This window comes from Coffea arabica, chromosome 4c (genome assembly GCF_036785885.1).
Source record: "Coffea arabica cultivar ET-39 chromosome 4c, Coffea Arabica ET-39 HiFi, whole genome shotgun sequence".
NCBI lineage: Eukaryota > Viridiplantae > Streptophyta > Magnoliopsida > Gentianales > Rubiaceae > Coffea > Coffea arabica.
The window spans coordinates 20,689,632-20,708,002 of NC_092316.1; the positions used below are offsets into that span (position 1 = coordinate 20,689,632).

The 18,371-nt window shown below is 37.0% G+C and overlaps 3 protein-coding genes across 4 annotated transcripts; 1 reads left to right on the forward strand and 2 right to left on the reverse strand.

The window, feature by feature from the left end:
- Positions 1-751: 751 nt before the first annotated feature.
- Positions 752-2,812, reverse strand: LOC113739929 (small ribosomal subunit protein mL104 (rPPR9)). Its single transcript, XM_027267351.2, has one exon. The coding sequence runs from the start codon at positions 2,795-2,797 to the stop codon at positions 947-949; it is 1,851 nt and encodes a 616-aa protein (XP_027123152.2). The 5' UTR covers positions 2,798-2,812; the 3' UTR covers positions 752-946.
- Positions 2,813-2,851: 39 nt separating this feature from the next.
- Positions 2,852-8,183, forward strand: LOC113739930 (psbP-like protein 1, chloroplastic). Of its 2 annotated transcripts, none has more exons than XM_027267352.2 (9): positions 2,852-2,980; positions 4,390-4,472; positions 4,573-4,666; positions 5,003-5,086; positions 5,319-5,401; positions 5,552-5,674; positions 5,929-6,000; positions 6,977-7,073; positions 7,924-8,183. In XM_027267352.2, exons 2-9 carry the CDS (start codon positions 4,410-4,412, stop codon positions 8,025-8,027), a joined length of 720 nt encoding a protein of 239 aa, XP_027123153.1. In that variant the 5' UTR covers positions 2,852-2,980; positions 4,390-4,409; the 3' UTR covers positions 8,028-8,183. The 2 variants fall into 2 exon arrangements, with proteins under 2 accessions (XP_027123153.1, XP_071902275.1); XM_072046174.1 differs by lacking the exon at positions 2,852-2,980 and adding an exon at positions 4,139-4,312.
- A 6,871-nt stretch (positions 8,184-15,054) lies between these two features.
- Positions 15,055-17,836, reverse strand: LOC113739401 (cytochrome P450 78A5). Its single transcript, XM_027266610.2, has 2 exons — positions 16,695-17,836; positions 15,055-16,059 (listed from the first exon to the last, which is right to left on the reverse strand). Exons 1-2 carry the CDS (start codon positions 17,715-17,717, stop codon positions 15,460-15,462), a joined length of 1,623 nt encoding a protein of 540 aa, XP_027122411.2. The 5' UTR covers positions 17,718-17,836; the 3' UTR covers positions 15,055-15,459.
- Positions 17,837-18,371: the final 535 nt, after the last annotated feature.

Below are 18,371 nucleotides of genomic sequence, written 5' to 3' on the forward strand. Positions count from 1 at the left end.
AAATTATACCTCAAAAGTAACTGACAGGCACATAGGCACAAAACATCAAATAGAAATACAACTAAAGGTGACTGGCGCAAAACTTGCATAAAAGGCCTACCAATGATTCAAATAATTACAGCCACCCAACGAACAACACACCATGTCAGAAATTAGCTATGTTACTCGGACTAAGGCACGGGAATCTCATCACCACAGGTACTCTAGTGCAAAATTAAGGGTCACAAATAGGAACATAGTGCAAAGTGAAAAGTCTGAGTAACCTAGGAAGTTAGATTACTCGAAGGTAAACAACTTCAAATGGCAAAAAGAAGGGCTAGGGAAATAAATCCAGTTGTCTACCAAAGGAATAGCAATCAGCAAATGATTGGCTTTCAGGCAAAGAGTAAACCTAAAATCCATCAAATTTAGATGAGAAATTCATCAACGAACCAACAAGTATAAAGAACAGAAATTTAAACGCAATATCTCAGGTAGTCTAGATTATAGAGCATAATGGCATGCATCCTAATAAGATGAATCATATACTTAATGCTTAGCGAAACCATACGGCTGAAAGTTTCTAATACCCGTATGTTAGGTAGAAATATAAAAGAAAAACAAAACAGTGACAGGAGATACCTGTAATGGCGGTAAAGCTGCACAAGTTGAGTTGAATTATATGCATTGTACAACTAAATAATCATGAGCTGCAAGACCACAAGCATCTTATTGCCTACAATCGTCATCGACAATGCGAATTCAACGTATGTTTAAAAAAAGAAAATCTCATGATCACATTTCCATTTAGCCAACTGTAATATCAAAATCAATAACCAAACAAAAATAAAATGAGAAAAGGGCATTTTCTAAGCAGCCTATCTGTAAAACATATTTTAAAGGAACAAAAATTCCTTGCATCTCTTGGAAAATGGTATCGATACAATCAAATTGGTTATCAGAAAGCTCAACGCATCATTCGCTTTGGCTTCTTTACATAACTTAGTCTAAGCTTCTTAAGAGTTCTCCTTTTCCTAGCCATTTTCTCAGGCAAAGTTTCCCTCTTCTTCTCCTTCTTCACAGCAGTAGGTTTCTTCTTTACAAACCTAGGATCTAACTTATAAGCTTTGGGTTCAACAGGCACCCCATTACTCTCTGCTTCCTTGTAGAGAACATTTGCTTTATCCAATCTCCCATGAGCACATAATTTCCCCATCAACAAGTCATAAGTCTTGATCCCTGGCTTGCAACCATCCTCTTTCATTTTCACAAAGACAGTCATAGCATGATCAATCCTCTCAATCCCGCACAATATCTTCAGCAACCCATAATATTCTTTTTTATCAAGTGCATCCCCATACCCCGCCGATTTCATTCTATCAATCATTTCATCACCCTCTCCGACCCTGGCTGCTTGATACAAACTCCTAATCAACAAAATAAATGTTGTTTCGTTTGGATAACACCCCCACTCACCCATCCTATAAAACAATTTCATGGCATCCTCTGTCATCCTAATCTTACACAAGTTATTAATCAACACATTGAAGGTCTCCACGTCTCGTGGAACGCCTATCTCTTCCATCTCCACCAACACCTTCTGAGCCTCAGATTGAAGACGAAACGGATCCTTTTTCCTACAAAGCCTACACACACAATCGAGAATAGCATTATAAGCCAAAGTACTAATCTCAAACCCTCCCCTATACATTTCTCCAGCTAACCTCTTCGCCTCGTCCAGTTTCTCATCAACACACCACCCTCTAATCAAAGCATCACAGATGTACTCATCAGGGAAAAACTCATTAGCCAAACTTTTCACCATTTTCTCAGCATAACTAGCAAAACCATGTTCACAGAGCTTGGACACGATCAGTTTCAAATAATCCAAATTTCTCTTCAGCCCATATTCCGTCTCCATTTTCTCAAACAATGCTACAGCTTGCGTGGGCCGGCCGGCCCTAACTAGCCTATCAACCAAAGATTCAAAGGATTTCCACCCAGTTTTTCCAATCCCATCAACAAGAACATCATGGGCAGCCTTAAAATCCTTCCTCCTCCCAAAATAATCCACAAAATAGGAAAATAATTCATCGTCAACATCAAAAGCATTGGGTCTTGAACTTACCCATTTGAGAAAATCAAGAACTGTCCGCCCAGCATCAAGGGAAAGACTGAGTGTGTTAAAAACCAAGGAAGGCGTCAGAGTTACATGTGCAAAAGAGAGATCCAATCTTTGAGATAAGGACAAGGATTCCAAATCTGGGTCTTTGAGAAGCTCATAAGCAAGAGACTGGGCAAGTGTTTCTTCTTCTGCAAAAGGGTCCCTCTCTGTTGCTGATAAATCATCATCGGTAGGGGAGGAGGAGGAGGCGCAGAAGCGTCTCAAGGAAAAGGGGTGGTGCAACAGAAAGTGGCTGGCATTGGCGGCACGGGTAATGGTAATGGGGTGGGAAAATGGGTGGTGGAGCGGTGGTGGAGATTGGGAGAGGAAGAGATGTTTAGGGGTCCGTTGTCTGGTGACTATTACTGATGAAGAAAAGGAGCGGAGAAGTTTCCGAAGGTGGAGAGGGGGTAACGGGAAGGTGGGTTTAGGCATTTTCAGTGTGTGCAGTGCGTCTAACAGACCGGGGAGAAATGGTGGAGTCTGAAAAGCTCCCCATCTGGGGGTTTTTGGGGGTTTGGGAGAACGTTTGCTGTAAACGGGTCGGTTTCGGATTCCAGCCCTGTACCGAAAGGTATCTTGTGTTGTGGGTTGCCAATCGGGTTGATATTGAATTTGCGATATGACGAAAAAGGCCTTGGTTGTCACCTTCATTTCCAGTAACTGAGGGTGTTTTGCGTCTTTTCATAAAAACAGCCACACAAAACGGGGAGAGTAAAGTATGTGGACATACAGAAGGAAAGATTTGATAGATGTGGTATCAGCAAATTCTGGGGGAACTCGGAAGCTAAAGAAAGAACCAGGAGCTGACTTCGCCGGAAAAAATCTGAAGGCCGGGTAAGGCACTTTCTTTGCATTCATTTGTGTTCTTTTTCAGTTTCTTTGGGTAGAATTCTGTCATGGGGAGGTTGAAGTTGCTGCATTCTTATTCTTTTTGGGCATGTTGTTTGGATAAATGCAAAATCGTGGTGGCATGATAGTTGTTGGCTACATTCTTCAAGAATTCATAACCTGCTATAATTTTTCTTTTCTTTTGCTTGAATGTTGTTTATTCAGAAGGCAAATGCCACAATCTTTTTGTAGTTTTTTGTTTGGTGGAAAGCAATTTTTGTAGTTGCCATTTATTGTAACTGTTGAAGTGTTCTTCATTTCTTGGATATGAAATTTCTTTGAGAAAGGCCTAGTTTTTAAGGTTGTAACACTTTAGACATGGTATTCGGTTTGTAAGAATTAGTGAAAGTCCCGTTGGGTCCAGTTGGCTGCATGGCTTAGGAATGGGTTAACCTCCTCCTAAATATTTTTACAATGAAAACAAAAACAGAAATTAAAAAAGATATTAAAAAGTAAAAGATTTAATAAAAATCTCTCACAATTCAACTTGGGCAGCCGGACTTAGATTACAACTCCATTCCCTTTTAGATTCTTATGACTAGCATTGATCTTGAGATATTTGACTGTTATTCCTATACAACTGCCTAATGGGAAAATGAGCTGCTATTTCAATCTGGGAATGTTTTTGTAACACCCCGCACCCGTTGGGCTGACCCAATACATTTTTGAGGTGAAACCACGGGTTCAAAATGGTTAATCCAAAGTTATCAGTAACCCGATAGGTCGGACGTTATATATTATATTTCATTCCCTTACCCTTCTCCGTCCTGGTGTGGGACATTTCACTCTCCCCCCACCTTTAGAGCTTTGTGTCCTCACAAAGCCAGTTACAATTCAAAGTATCCACTTAGTTGTGCGCAGATTCTAGAGGTGGCCCTGTGCCCAATACCCTTTTTCAGCTGAAATCACGGGTCCAAAATAGTTAAACCCAAAGTTATCAGTAACCTGATGGGCCGGACATTATATTTTGTATTTCATTCCCTTTCCTTTCTCCACCCCGGTGTGGGACATTTCAGTTTTGGGCTGTTAATATTTGACTGCAAAAGAATTATTTGAAATTAATATCAGTTGCTTTTTGTCATGTGAGGTGGATTCGACTGCTTTAATACCTATTTTGTCACTGCATCCAAATTCTGCAGAGATACCAACTTAGGCAAACTCCAAGTTTTCCTTTTTCTTTTGCCTTCTTTTCTTCTTTTCTTTTCATTTATTATTTTTCCTCTCTCTCTCTCTCTCTCCCTAGGTGGGGAGGGAAGAGGCAGTGTTAGAGGTGACAAGGTAATGACAATCACTTGCTAAGACATGCTTAATTCAAGATTCTGTGACCTTCATTATCGTGTTAATTGATTTTGCAGTTTAAGAACTGTAACTTGAGATGATGTCATTGCAAAATACACTTCTAGTTGATCATTTGCTGTTGCCAGGTGCATCAACTCAGGTTCCCTTCGAATACTCTTTGTGCCCTAGCAATGCGAAAAGTATATATGTTCGCTTCTCATCCTTGTCCTCGTATTTATATAGTGAATTTGATGCATCAGTTAGGGCTGTATAGGTATGGCCAGTGTCGAAGAGGTGTAGCTTTACTCGTCAAGGCAGAACAAGTACATGAAGCTTCAAAGTCCCCTTGCTTAGGTTGGTTCTAGTCTGAAGCCTTTCTTCTAGCTATATATGTGTAGATCAGATTAAGGAAAATGTCTAATATTTATTTTTATGAATCCGGACCAAAAATAAAGCTTGTGGTATTGACATTCTTGCCTCGACTGAAGTCTATGTCAATAGCTACAAAACATATGCCCATATATAGACGCATTGAACTTTTAACATCTCTCTAGGCAACATAACTTGTGCGGACAATTTATACTTCACGCTAGTACTTTGGCATCAGGGTGTAGTTCTTCGTACCAACTTTCGACCTTGTTAACTTGTCTATATGACCAATATCTGTTTTTCTTTTCAAATTCTTTTCAGATGAACCAGGTAGGCGCCAACTGCTTGCGCTGGGAGCAACACTTACCCCTTGGCTATTCTTGCCATGCAAGACCTCAACATCATGTATGTTATACTTTCCCCAATTTTCTTTAGTTGAATTTTGCAGCCATAGTTTGTATGTTTTGTCTTTCTTCCCTTTGCTTGTCAATCATGTGCTTTCCAATTTTAGTTGCAATTTCAACTTTTGTTTTCTCTTTTTATCTTGGGGATACGATTGGGGTGGGAGGAAATTTGTGCTACTATGCTGACTTATTGGTGGCTCATATCCTAAGACCACACCTTTGATATGACTCAGTTGCTGCAGAAACTAAGAAGGGATTCATCTCAGTCACAGACAAGAAGGATGGATACTCCTTCCTGTACCCCTTCGGGTGGCAGGTCTAAGTCTCTGGTTTATTCTGCATTTTTTAGTGTAATTTCTCATTGCACACAGTCATTAAGGAAGCTCATTGTGCCGATAAAGCTTGACTTTTCCTTCTTGTCCTGTGCCTTCTTCAAATGCTCATGATAATTATTCTCATGAGCCAGGAAGTCGTTATTGAAGGACAAGACAAGGTTTTTAAAGATGTTATTGAACCACTTGAAAGTGTCAGCATAAATATGATTCCAACAGGAAAACAAGACATTCGAGACTTAGGTTCTCCCCAAGAGGTATGCTAATATTCATGCTTTGTTCACTTGATAGAAGTGAGCTCTGACCATCTATGTCGATAATGTCTTTAACTACTTTTCCTCGATACAGCAACATGATTTTGAGTAAAAGTTTTTGTTGATTGAGTGATTCTTTACTATCTTATTTTACTCTTCCTTATACGTCATATAGTCTTTGAAGGTTTAAATGACTTTCTCTGGGTGACCTTTTAGTGAATAAAGAAGTCTCAAGGTTGGCAATTTGTTAATTTCAGGTTGCTGAAACCCTGATAAGAAAGGTTTTGGTTCCCCCTTCCCAGAAGGCAAAGCTGATTGAGGCATCAGAGGTAAAAGTTTCTACAGTTGATTAAAGCAGATTCTGTCAATGTGTTGAGCCTCACACCAATTGGAGATTATGCTGCTATCATACTAATTTTGCAGCAAAGTGGGTGCCTTTTTCTTTGGAAAATGAAGTAATACTACTGACAATTCCAATGTTCAGTGAAAGCAATACACGCCTACTTTATTTTCATTGCTTTCACTATTTTAATAATCAACTTTTTTGAGTTACAGTGGCTTACTGTATCAACTGATAAACCTGACCTGTCATTGATGATCTTTTGGATGAGTGAAATTCTTAGTCATGCTATTATTAAGATTACAAGGAGTACTTCGCAATATAATCCAGTAGGTCTTTCCAAATTTTGATAAATATTTGTGAAACATTCTACATACTCTAGTGTATACCTGTTTGTGTGTGGTAATTCTACTCTTTCTGAAAACTTGATAATAGTGTATCATGCACTTTTTAGATGAAAAGTGGTTTCTTATCAGTCTTGGATAAACAAATCTTTTCTTTATACCCTCTGGAGTGGCCCTGGTTTCATATCCATTTACCATATAGGTAGACAATTAGTCTAGTTTAATTAACACAAAAAATTTGATCGTTAGTCACTTAAATTGAAGCATCGGGCGAAAGACATCCTGCACAAAATTGTCCATTATCTTGAGCTGGTACCTTGGTGTTCATAGTCCTGGATATTAGTCAGTCAAACTTTTACATGTATGGCATGAGAAGATGGCTATTATCCCTTTGTCCAGAAACTTTGGCATCAATATGCCAATTCTGCTAGCTCAGTTGCATAAGATTGCTAAAGGATTAGATTGTAACAGGAGAAGAACTTATGGTTTTGGATAACATACAGATTATATTGTCTTTGTCTTCTATTATATGTATTCTCCCGACTTAGTTGTCCGCACCTTTGTTTTTCTCCACTCGTGTACCTTGCATGATTTTCTAATGAGTCTGAACATGGCTTGCAGCATGATATCGAGGGGAAGGCATATTATACATTTGAGTTCGTAGCAAAAGCACCAAACTTCATTCGACATGCTCTTACATCTGTCTGTGTTGGCAATGGTATGGAATTCACTTGGAAACTTGTAATTATTCACTTTCATCCTTCTAGCAATTCAGCTATGTGGTTGGCTACAACTGGTGGACCTTTCAAGATAAATAAGAATCCAATTTTTGTTGAACTATGGTCATTTTCCTAAAATACCTCAAATTTTCCCAAGAAACTAATTTTAAGACCTTTTTTGACTTCTATTTTTAACCACACAAATTTTTCAGTAGTAACATTTTGACCCCCGAAGAATATGACTAAGAAATATTCACCTGTTGACCTCATGTTATCTCCAGTTGTTGCAAACTTCTAGCAAAACCCAGACCAACAGCCTGTCACTATGAAATCCCTCTGACGACCAGTCCTCGAATAAAGTTAGAACTTAGATTGAGTGAGCACAGTGGTAGTTTTTCCCTTACTTTCTCACATTTTGTTAATAAACTTCACATGTGATTGAGTCTAAATATGATTGCTCGCATTCTTGTTTCAAAGTTTCCCTTCTTTGAGGGGATAGTTATTGTTTTGCATCACATTTTATAATTGTCCTGCTACTTGACGCCTTAGGACTATTCTAGCAATGATGTTACATTTAATCAGAGTATTCTTTTATGCTGTAGGAAATAGGAATTGGTAAGAAAATTTGGTCTGCAAAGAGTTTATTGTCCTTAAGGCTTTATGCTCCCTGAAATAAGAGTGAAAGAAAAAACTCTATTTAAGGTTTCTTGAGACTATTAACGGCATTTCATGTCCTCCCGTTACCTCTCTGCATACCCATGAAGCCTCTACGTGGAGAAGGTATTCATGAATAGCATTCAAAAAATTTCTGAAGCTTGTGTATTTGGGCTGTGAATTGGATTTATGCAGGGAAGTTCTATACTTTGACAACCGGGGCCAATGAGAGGAGGTGGGACAAAATGAAAGACAGATTGCACACTGTGGTGGACTCCTTTCAAATTTTCAATGTCTAATGTGCCCCTGTATCATTTTTTCATTTCATGGATTCAGCCCTTCTATTCTCATTCGAAAACATGCTTTAAAAGCATTTGGATAGGAGGCTATTCAATTCATGTAGATGTGAGCATTTTTTGTTTGAGAAATGAAAACCAACTGTTTCATGCCAAAAATAGTTGCACTTCCCTGGCCTTTCAATTGTTGAAACCTTTTGCACAGGGCTAATTCTTCACTTGCTATTTCCATTTGGATTTAAAATCTTCTGCAGTCTGCACTGTCTTTATTGTGATGTACCTTGCTTTGTGATGTAACTGAAACCGGTTTTTGATGTACTTGTTTGCCAATTCCAGTGTCATGTTCTTATTCTGTTTACAGACTAAACAGGCTAATTGAATCTTCATTTTTGCTACTTAAATTAGTATAAAACGGTGGAAACCTTGCCATACATGAAGCTTATGCAAAAGCTTATTGACTCGATTAGAATGAAGAGCATGCTTCAATTCTTTTTCAGATGACAAATCCAATCCTTCATCAACTTCCCAACATTCTTTGAGAAAACATTTTACACTTTCAAGACTCGTTTGATTCATTTTTATGGAGCTAATTCGCCTTCCTGTCATTAAAGATTAAGAGGCACCAGTGCATCAAATTAATTAACCAATATTTTCCAAACTAAGTCACCTTCTTGTCATTCAAGGTTAACAGGCACCAGTGCATCAAATTAATTAACTAATTTTTATGGAACTAATTCACCTTCTTGTCTTTCAAGATTCATTTGATGCTTGTGTTATGTAACTTCACTGCTACCCTTCCACCCACAAGAATATTGGAATGTGCATGCATATGTCAGGCAGCACAAACTCTCCAGCTGGGAGATAGGCACCAAACCATTATATATCGCCATGTATACCTTGCCCTCAGAGATGCTATAATCATTACCATAATGATGTAGCCTCAAAGGAAGAAAATGACTTATGTATGGATGCCAACTTACCAGTGAGACATCCTTGATGATGTTAAAATCATTCATTTGTACCAACTGCATGCTTCACATGTGATTCAAGAACACAATTCCTTACAAATTGCTTCAGCCTTTAGCCAGGAAATCTGTACCTTTTACTCGCGTGAATCTGAATGTTTCTTTGTAGATGAGGTGCAATCATTGGAGCTTGATCAAAATCTTTGCAGCATATGAATTGAATCAAAAAACTAGCTTTGGATCATAATTACTTCCATCTATACACTGAAAATTTTTATATTGCTGAAGCATGAAGAAATGTAGCAGTTCAGCTGTTTTCTGATGATGATTCCTTGTCATTATAGAACGCAAAATTAGATATGGAGATGATGATTCAATCATATGCTTCGTTACAGGAATTTGTGCCTCAGTAAACTTTGAAAGGCACCTATCCAAAAAGAAAAGAAAAAAACTTTGAAAGGCACCTAAACAGCACTAATTTCATTCTTGTTTCAAAAGTATCTCCATACGTGTTTGTAGCCTTTTTGTGGCCAAGATTATCTAATCAGATTTGATTGAGCTAGAATCAAGAATTAGTCTATTGCTTTGTCTAGCTGATTATTTATATCCACGCATGTACATGACTTTCCCGATAATGGACAAATATCGATACCATTCCCTCTTCCTTTTTTTATTACAACTTAGGATATCCGCGAGCATCGGCATTTCTTGAATTCCTAATTACGTCATTAACTTGACGGTTACCTTTTATCAAAAGAAATCTACTAAGAGAGAGATGGAAGGGTTTGTTTTACGAGTATCCAGTGGATGCTCTGTGATTTTCAGGGTCATTCTTTTTCAAAAAAAAATAATTAGTTAAATGGAGAAGTACTTGAATGTAAGGAGCAATAAATATGAGCATGCATTTATATGATAATTTCGGTATTAAATTTAATAGGTTCACTTGAAAAAGAAAACCCATGATGAAAATAGAGGGAGATGATTTTTGGGCGAAAGGAATTAAAATTCCATAGCAAAAAAGATGGAAGAGTTAATCAAGGATTTCAAACCAATGGTGAAAATAGAGAAAGATGATTCTTGGGGGAAAGGAACTAAAATTCCATAAGATGGAAGAGTTAATCAAGGAATCTATTTCTGATACACATCATCAATTGTAGACTTTTCTTTTTCTGATAAAAGAAAAAGTAGCCAATATTATTAATAATAATTTGTTTGACAAAGCAATCTGCACCTATGCAAAAAATACATAAAACGTGTATTATTAATAAACTGGTCGGAAATCGTCCAACACGATATGCTTGATAAAACAATTTGCACTAATGACAGAAAATACATAAAACATGTCACAGTTATATTTGATCTGCAAAATCATTAAATTTAATGGATTTACAAAATATAAAAAAGATTATACTTATCTAAGTATCTCTTCACATCATTAACGACGTTATTGTGCCTACAATGATACACATCAAATTTGCAGAACAAAGATTTAGTAATTTTGAACAAGATATGCTCAAGAACAAAGCAATTATTTCCGTTCACGCTTCGGCTTTTTCTTGTTTCTACGTACTTCATATATAGTACCTATTATTGTTACCACTGAAAAGGTTCTTGATTCTTCCGACAAAGGAGACTCAGGACTGGCACTAATCAGCGTACAATCGAATCAATTATGTACATGTTATACACAATCAGCCTTTTTTACATATCTAAAATATAATACTCCATTTTATGAAATTTACACTAATGACAGAAAATACATTAAACATATCAGAGATACGGGCTGAATTGAAAAATGACTAGATTTCGCAGATTAAGAAAATCACGAGTAGCTTAATAAATATGTGGTAGAGAGAAGGTAGAGAAAGTTTGATTAAGAGAGAAATAGATAGCCTATTCACAAGCAGCTTTGCTGAGAGATTTCACCAGCCGGACAGAAAACTTTGGAAAGATCGAGTAATCTGTCAAAAATTAGGCCTCGTTTGAAAAGAAATTTTCTACCAAAAAATCTCTACATTAAAGATATTCTACCAAAATTAAAGATATTAACTCTTACTTTAAAGATGTTTGGCAAAAATTTCTACCAAACTTAACTTTTACTTTGCATCTTTGGATTCTCCAGGTTGTTATCTTGAATCAACATTAAAGATATATCAGTTCAACTTGTCCTACAAGTTTATTTCGTTTCCTTTACATCCTAATGTGAATTTCTTTCAAGTTAAATGAGAATTGTAAGAATGCGTCATTCAGAAGAAATTACTATCACTGGTTAATTTTGTTGTGGTGCTTCAGCCTTGTGTGTACTAAATTCTGGTTTCTGGAGTACAAGCTCATTCGTCACTCTCCACTTTTGAAGTACATAAAAAGCTGCCCAAAAATGGAAATGAAGACCTTAATAAGCGGCCAAATTGAGACTAATTACTTTTGTGTTCCATTAAGAAAAAAATGCATTGCTTTAATTAGTGGCAATCACTGTTTTACTGAGAATAATTTGCCTTTTAAGTATTCCTGATCTTGCCCTGTATGTAGCATGCCTGCATTACATTAAAAAACTGAATTTACTCAAAGTTAACCAGAGTTGCACATGAATAAAAATCTCCACCAACTACTAAGCTTTTCTCTTTTGACCATGCCACCAATGAAAAGTCACATCTTCTACATATAGAACTTTAACAAAATACTTTTTATACTGTAAATATAGGATTCATACAGGAAGTAATGGGTCTAAAGATTCCATGCGGACAAGCAAATGTGGCTGCTCTGCTCAATGTTCCCAAGAAAATCTTTGAATAGAGAAGCTATGCACAGTCCAGTAGAGTAAAGAAAATCCTATTGGCAGTCAAAGGAATAATCCCTATAGCATGCTGAATTTTTTTGATCAATCCTTTAGGCCAACTAACAATTCACTTTGATGAATACTGATTCATAAATCGCCTATGGAATACTGGAGATGCCCATTCATAATTGTTAATCCTTTCCCAAACTTTTACGCGTATCCACCGTAATCTTTGCACAGGAGGATATATATTTCAGGGTTCCTTCCATGCATGGAAACAGATTTGGAACATTTGACATCAGTTCTCCACGTAAGTTTCTGTGTAACCCACCATAATCTTTATCTTAGTTCATTTGGCATCATGTAGAGATACCTACCTATACGTGGCATTGAGATCGTCCTTTACGCCATTTGTATTACACTAGTTTTAAACAACGTTATGGGTGATTGTTAATATTATTGTTTTTTCATTTGAATTCAGGAGATCCATTTATCCTGGGGCATAAGGTTGTAACACATCCAAGCATAAAATCAGAGATTTCAATTAAAGTCGTTATTATTTGTGATAGATTTTGCTGTAGATGATGATTCATGTGAATTGTGTGTTTGTACATGGTCACTTGGTGATTTGGATTCAGGATGAGTCTACATTTTGAGACACTGTTCACATAGGTCTGGTCTATATAAAATTTTCTACATGTACAGAGAAAAATCTTGTATGCAGATAAGTATGTGTTATCGCATATATACGAGTAAAGAATCTTGAACGCAGCAGATAAGTATACGTTATCCGAGATGTATACGAGCTAAAGAAATAAATTGGAATTACAATAATAAAAAGATGAATGTGACAAAGAATCAGTACCAACAGGAGGACATAAAGCAAATTCACCTTGTTTCATATGGATGATATTTTAACTCACTTGGTGATTTGGATATTCAATTCCCAAATGCATCTGTGTCTTTACTTTACAGGTGGGAAAAAGGAGGAAAGCTTTTTGTGAACAGCTTCCCCAGAAATATATTCTCTCAGCAGGGAAGAAGGATTTGGATCCCACAAAATGTGAGCCATATCATTGTTCGGCTGAGGTTCTTATTCTTCAATCATTTGAGGCATTGTGCCTACATTGTAATCATCAAAGACAACCAAAAGAAAAAGATCTTTTGCTTCATTATCAAAATTCCTAGCCTACCATATTTGTTTTCTGAGAATCTAGATTATTTTAGTGACCCATGCGACGATATACTGATTCTTTTTTCTTCATATTCAAAAGGGCTGTTCAGGGGATAAAGCACAAAGTTTGTAGGAATAAAGATAAAGAAAAAAACTAGGGGAATACAAGTTTTTTTATTACAACACTACTACGTCCAAAGGATGTGTTAAATCGATCCACTAGCAATGAAAAACTTGTTAATTAGAGCCTAAGCTTCCTTACTGCCTAACTTCTGCAGTGCCAATTTATATATATATATATATATATATATATACATATATGTATATGTATATATATATTGCCTTTGTAATTAAGCTCAATTAGTATTGAAAATGAAAAAGAAATTTTACAACTCTGCTAAAAAGTCCTAACACAGTCTAAGCCAAAGATTCAGAGAAATTATAGACGAGTAATCAAAAAAAGAAATCATGCTAGAGCAACTGCAGACAAACTAAAAAATATATGTATGGATATATTGCCAATTATGTCACCCATACAGGATAATGAGATATATTTAATTTGTTCTAATTGCTGCTTTAGTATTCTGTACATGAAATATTAGAGCATTATATAAATTTACTGGCATCCCTATGCTGCAACGAAATGGAGCTTACAAAATGGCAATATATTGCAAGTGACAAGATACACCCTTTATTATTATCATATAAAAAAAAAATAGAAATAGGTTGGTGAGATAATGTAATTCCAGAAACTTGAGGGGCATCTTGTAATTGTGATAAAATTCTTTATGGTAACCATTACACTACTGCTTTCCAATGGAACGTTGGTTTTTCTTTCCTCCAAAAAAAAAAAAAAAAATTGGCTTTTCTTTCCTGTCTAATGTTATTAACATTTCGCGTGTTGTTAATGACAACCTATTTTACTTTTAACAAAAATTATTATGGAAATGAAAAGTGTTGCTAAAAACAATTGAAATTCCATTAACAACAATTTTTGTTGGAATTATGCTCTTTTAAATTCTTTTCTCATTTTTCAGGCCATGTGTAATAGTTTTCCATGGTTTTAAAAAAAAAAAAAAAAAATCCCCCAACAAAAAAGAGCAAATCGAAAAATGTGGAGAAAAGTTTAGGCCATGTTTGGATTGCTTGTTTTTGTCGAAAAATATTGTCATTTTTCGTGATCACATTTCCCTATTACCTTTTTCCCTCACATATATCAAATCGCGACAGTAATTTTTCCATGAAAAATGACAAAAAATGCAATCCAAACACAACCTTAAGTTTCGTCACTCCAGATGAACATATTCAAGCGGAATATGGCATGCTGGCATTGCGCATATGCACGTGGGACTAAACAAAGAAAGAATTACTTCTTTGTTTATGTAAAAGACTATTAGAATACCAGCCAAAAAGTACCCTAATTAGAAAACAAATTACGAGTGAAACCTATCAATTGCTTGCGTTAAACAAATAACAAAACGTATTAAGAGAATAACCAACATGCTTTTTCACGTTCTCCATCAAAAAAGGTGCAAGAATAACGGTTTTATCACCCATTAATTAAGTTAAACAATTCTTAATGGTCTGGGCAAAGAAACTCGAGCACAGGACCACCCGATTCTTGTTCCACGATATTTAGCATAGTAGCTTACTATCATTAAAGATTGAAAAATTGATCCCTATCAAAGCTCTAGGAGTAGACCATATAAAGCAATGTTCTTGATTGGGATGGTTTGTACATCAATTTTAGACCATATCAACTATTGCAGACACGGTCATTTATTGCCACCATTGCGTTTTGTAGATTGGATGGCAAATTTTTGAAAAAAAAAAAATTTTATCCTTTGATGATGTGACCTAATTGGAGATGTGTCAAGAAAATTTTTCTGAAAAATCCTGCATCCAATCAAGGCTTTAATGTCGTGATGGGACAAACGATGTTTATGGGACAAACGATGTAGACAAACTAGTGACCAACGGAGACAAATTAGTGGCTGCGAATTCGACCATTGCAGAATTTTCTCAATCTGGCCCCGAAAAATTTTATGCGCCGAAAAGATTATCAGCGACGAATGTAAAGTGGCCGGACCCAAAAAAAAAAAAAAAAAAAAACTCTTGAACTGAGAGAGAGCCCCCTCATATTAATTAATACTAGCACCAGCTAAAGTTGCCACTAGATTTGAACTATTACACACATAGGGCATGCGCAGGAATACAATAATTTTCCATCAAAAACCAGCGCAAACATTTAAAGAAGTACTGGGACATTTCTTGAACACTAGCGACCATTACTGCCCTACTGTTTTTGGTTAACCTCGTAATAATCTACTAAAAACTTGAAACACCACTAAGGATAGATAGACACCATAATCAAAATATACCAAACCAAGCAGTACTAAAAATAACAAGTAATTAACATATTTGATCTCCCCATTCAAGCTTTTCCAAAATCATGGTCGAGATCCAACTAGCACCAGAAGCCATATGTCCAAACTCAACTAGAAGTAGCCAGCCAAACTTTCAAGAAAACCTTGCAACAGCCTTGCAGACCAAAGGATTCTTCATCTCCATTGACAATTTCAGGCATTCAGACAAATCCACATCACCAGATGCAATCCATTCGAAGTTCTGCAGCACCTGAGCCAACCACATCTGAACAGTGGCTAGGCCCAAAGCTTTTCCAGGACACGCCCTCCTCCCAGAACCAAAAGGGGCCAACCTCAAATCAGAGCCCATGATGGCAACATCCTCGTTCAAGAACCTTTCAGGCATGAAATGTTCAGGCTCTGGCCAGACCATCTCGTCGTGCGTTATCGCCCACATGTTCACCATGGCAGTAGTTCCAGCAGGTATGAAGTGACGGCCAACATGAGTGTCATGGACGGCGAGCCGAGCCCAAGAAAGAAGAGGGCCAGGAGGATGCATTCTGAGAGTCTCTTTCACTATGGCATGGAGATAGGGAAGGTTAGGGAGGTCAGCATCAGTAACCATTCTGGATGTTCCAACAACACAGTCGATTTCAGCCTGAGCCTTGCTTTGGATGTCTGGATGCAGGACCATTCTTGCAATTATCCACTCCAGAAGGATTGCAACGGTGTCTGTTCCTCTAAAGATCATTTCCTGATATCAAACAAAGCAAATTCCATCACTAACAAACATGCAGTAGTATCACGTATCGTACCCTCCTGAAAAGGATGTATTTATTCCTTCGCCAAGTAGTAGACGAGAAAACAATGGAGACGGACAAAAAGGATAAGAACAATACACGATTTGTTATCATGATTACAAAGGCAAACAGAGGGGGCTAGTGACATTTATTCAGATTCTCCATATCTCAAAATAAACTAAAAGGGAAACTTTAATAGATCTATATGCCGGAATCCATTTACCAAACTACTATCATATATGTGGAAAGACAGAAAAGAACTAAACCGACATTCAAAAGTTGTAGATATCACATGGAAAGAAACACATGACTGATTACAAACCACTGCACAAGTATCAACAAATTAAGTGCATAGACTGCTCATATTCTTCGTGCTTTCACCATATTCATACAAAACATTGCACTCAAATGCCAAGTAACCGAAAGAAAATAGTACTGCAGTATAAACAAGATGAAAAAGAAACGCCTGAATTAACAAATAACTGACGTTAATAAAAACACGTACCCAGTTATCAGAAAAAAAAAATTAATCCATCTTAACATAAGCAATTATAATGATAATCAATGAGGTAGTAGGAGGAGAAAATACCCATAAAACAGCAATCATGTCAGAGTTGGTCAGGCTGTTGTTCTCCTTCTCCAAATCAAGCAGGACATCAACGAAATCACCAGAGCCTTCATCATCATCAATAGCTGGCTTTCTTCCAACACCACCACGATTTTCAGCCATCCTCTTCAACCTGTGCTCGTCAATGATGTTCCCAACAAAGACATTCACTCTGGCCACCAACTCTCTGCATCTTTTTCTCACACCTTGCATGTCCAACCATCCCAAAATAGGAAAATGATCAGTCCAGTTAAATATCCCCAGCAACTCATACCCTTCACTCACCAGACCTTCCAATACAGAACCATCATCCCCATCAAAATCATAGCATCTCCCAAAAACACTCATCATCACATTATTAAGGGACCCGAAATGCATAACTTTTTTCACCTCAACCTCACCATTTCTCTCCATCAACCCTTTGATTTCCTCCACCATTTTCACCCCAATATCTCTTCGGAAAATCCCAGAACAGGCAATCCTCTTGGGACTGAACAAATGGGTAGCAGATATTCTCCTCAAATTCCTCCAATACTCACCATAAGGAGCAAAACCCATTGCTCTATGAAAAAGCAGTTCATAAGCAGACTCCTTCACAGGCCTATCAGCAAAAGCAGAGCTATTCAAGATTTCTTTGGCAGTCTCAGGGTGGCTAGAAATGATAAAACGAGTGAAGCCAACTGAGAAAGCCATTAAAGTTTCAGCCTTTAAGCTCCTGGAAATCTTTCCAAGAACTCTATGAGTCAAGGAGCCAGTGAAGGCAAGGACTAACCCCAGAAGGGGCAGCCCAGATGGCCCTGGAATAGCAGCAGAAGTAGCATCTTTTTTGGAAGACAATTTCTTGTTAGAAACAGCTAGTGCCCAAGCAAGGCCTCCTGGGGTAAGCCAGAAGGCAAAAACAGCAAGAAACAGTAGAAAGCACAGCACAAGTTCAAAGTTGAGGACAGTTGAGGGATAGCCAGTTAAAGGGATGGAGGAGGAAAAACAACAAGGATCAGTAGACATCTTTTTTTATTTCTCGGATATTTTTCTAGGCAGAAGAAAGATTGGTAATGGGATCGAGTCGAACGGGAGATGAGGAGGAGAGAGAGGGAACTGGAGAAGGTGGCAGTAGTGAGGAGCCGAAGAGAGTGAGAGAGCGGTTAAATAGACGGAGGTTAAGTGAGGCGAGGAGCCACTCCAGGCCAACCCCAACCTTTTCAACGAGTTAACCATGGTTAAAAAAACTATTAAAATAATGGGACTGGAGATTTTATCTTGGTTAATTTTTTACCTAAACAAAGTAACCTTTAACAATAATGCTTTAGTATTAGTGACAATAATGACATGTACTATATTAACATTACTGGCAAATGCCCCCACGTGCATTATTGTTTTATATTTTTTTAATATTTTTTTTGTTTTACATTTAACTATGCATAATCTTCAGGGTTGACAAATATATATTACTAGAACTTTTATTTTGCTTAATTATAGCCAAAGTTTTGGGTGCCAAGATTGCTTTTTGCCCTTTTTTTGGTTGAAACAGTATCGATGTCAAATTGGACATGGTGTTTTTGGATAGACATTATTTGTATAAAAATTATTTATTTGCATCACAAATATATTTTTTAACACGTCTTTTTATTTTTTCAATTTTTTTTTAGTTTCTCATACAAC

What these genes read in the sequence shown, in the direction of transcription:
- LOC113739929 (XM_027267351.2), bottom strand. Translation starts at nt 2,797, where the DNA reads ATGAAGGTGACAACCAAGGCCTTTTTCGTCATATCGCAAATTCAATAT.
- LOC113739930 (XM_027267352.2), top strand. Translation starts at nt 4,410, where the DNA reads ATGATGTCATTGCAAAATACACTTCTAGTTGATCATTTGCTGTTGCCA. An exon ending in TGCCAGGTGCATCAACTCAG is followed by an intron (nt 4,473 to 4,572) that starts GTTCCCTTCGAA and finishes TTGATGCATCAG; the next exon opens with TTAGGGCTGTATAGGTATGG. An exon ending in ACTTAGGTTCTCCCCAAGAG is followed by an intron (nt 5,675 to 5,928) that starts GTATGCTAATAT and finishes TGTTAATTTCAG; the next exon opens with GTTGCTGAAACCCTGATAAG.
- LOC113739401 (XM_027266610.2), bottom strand. Translation starts at nt 17,717, where the DNA reads ATGTCTACTGATCCTTGTTGTTTTTCCTCCTCCATCCCTTTAACTGGC. An exon ending in ACATGATTGCTGTTTTATGG is followed by an intron (nt 16,060 to 16,694) that starts GTATTTTCTCCT and finishes GTTTGATATCAG; the next exon opens with GAAATGATCTTTAGAGGAAC.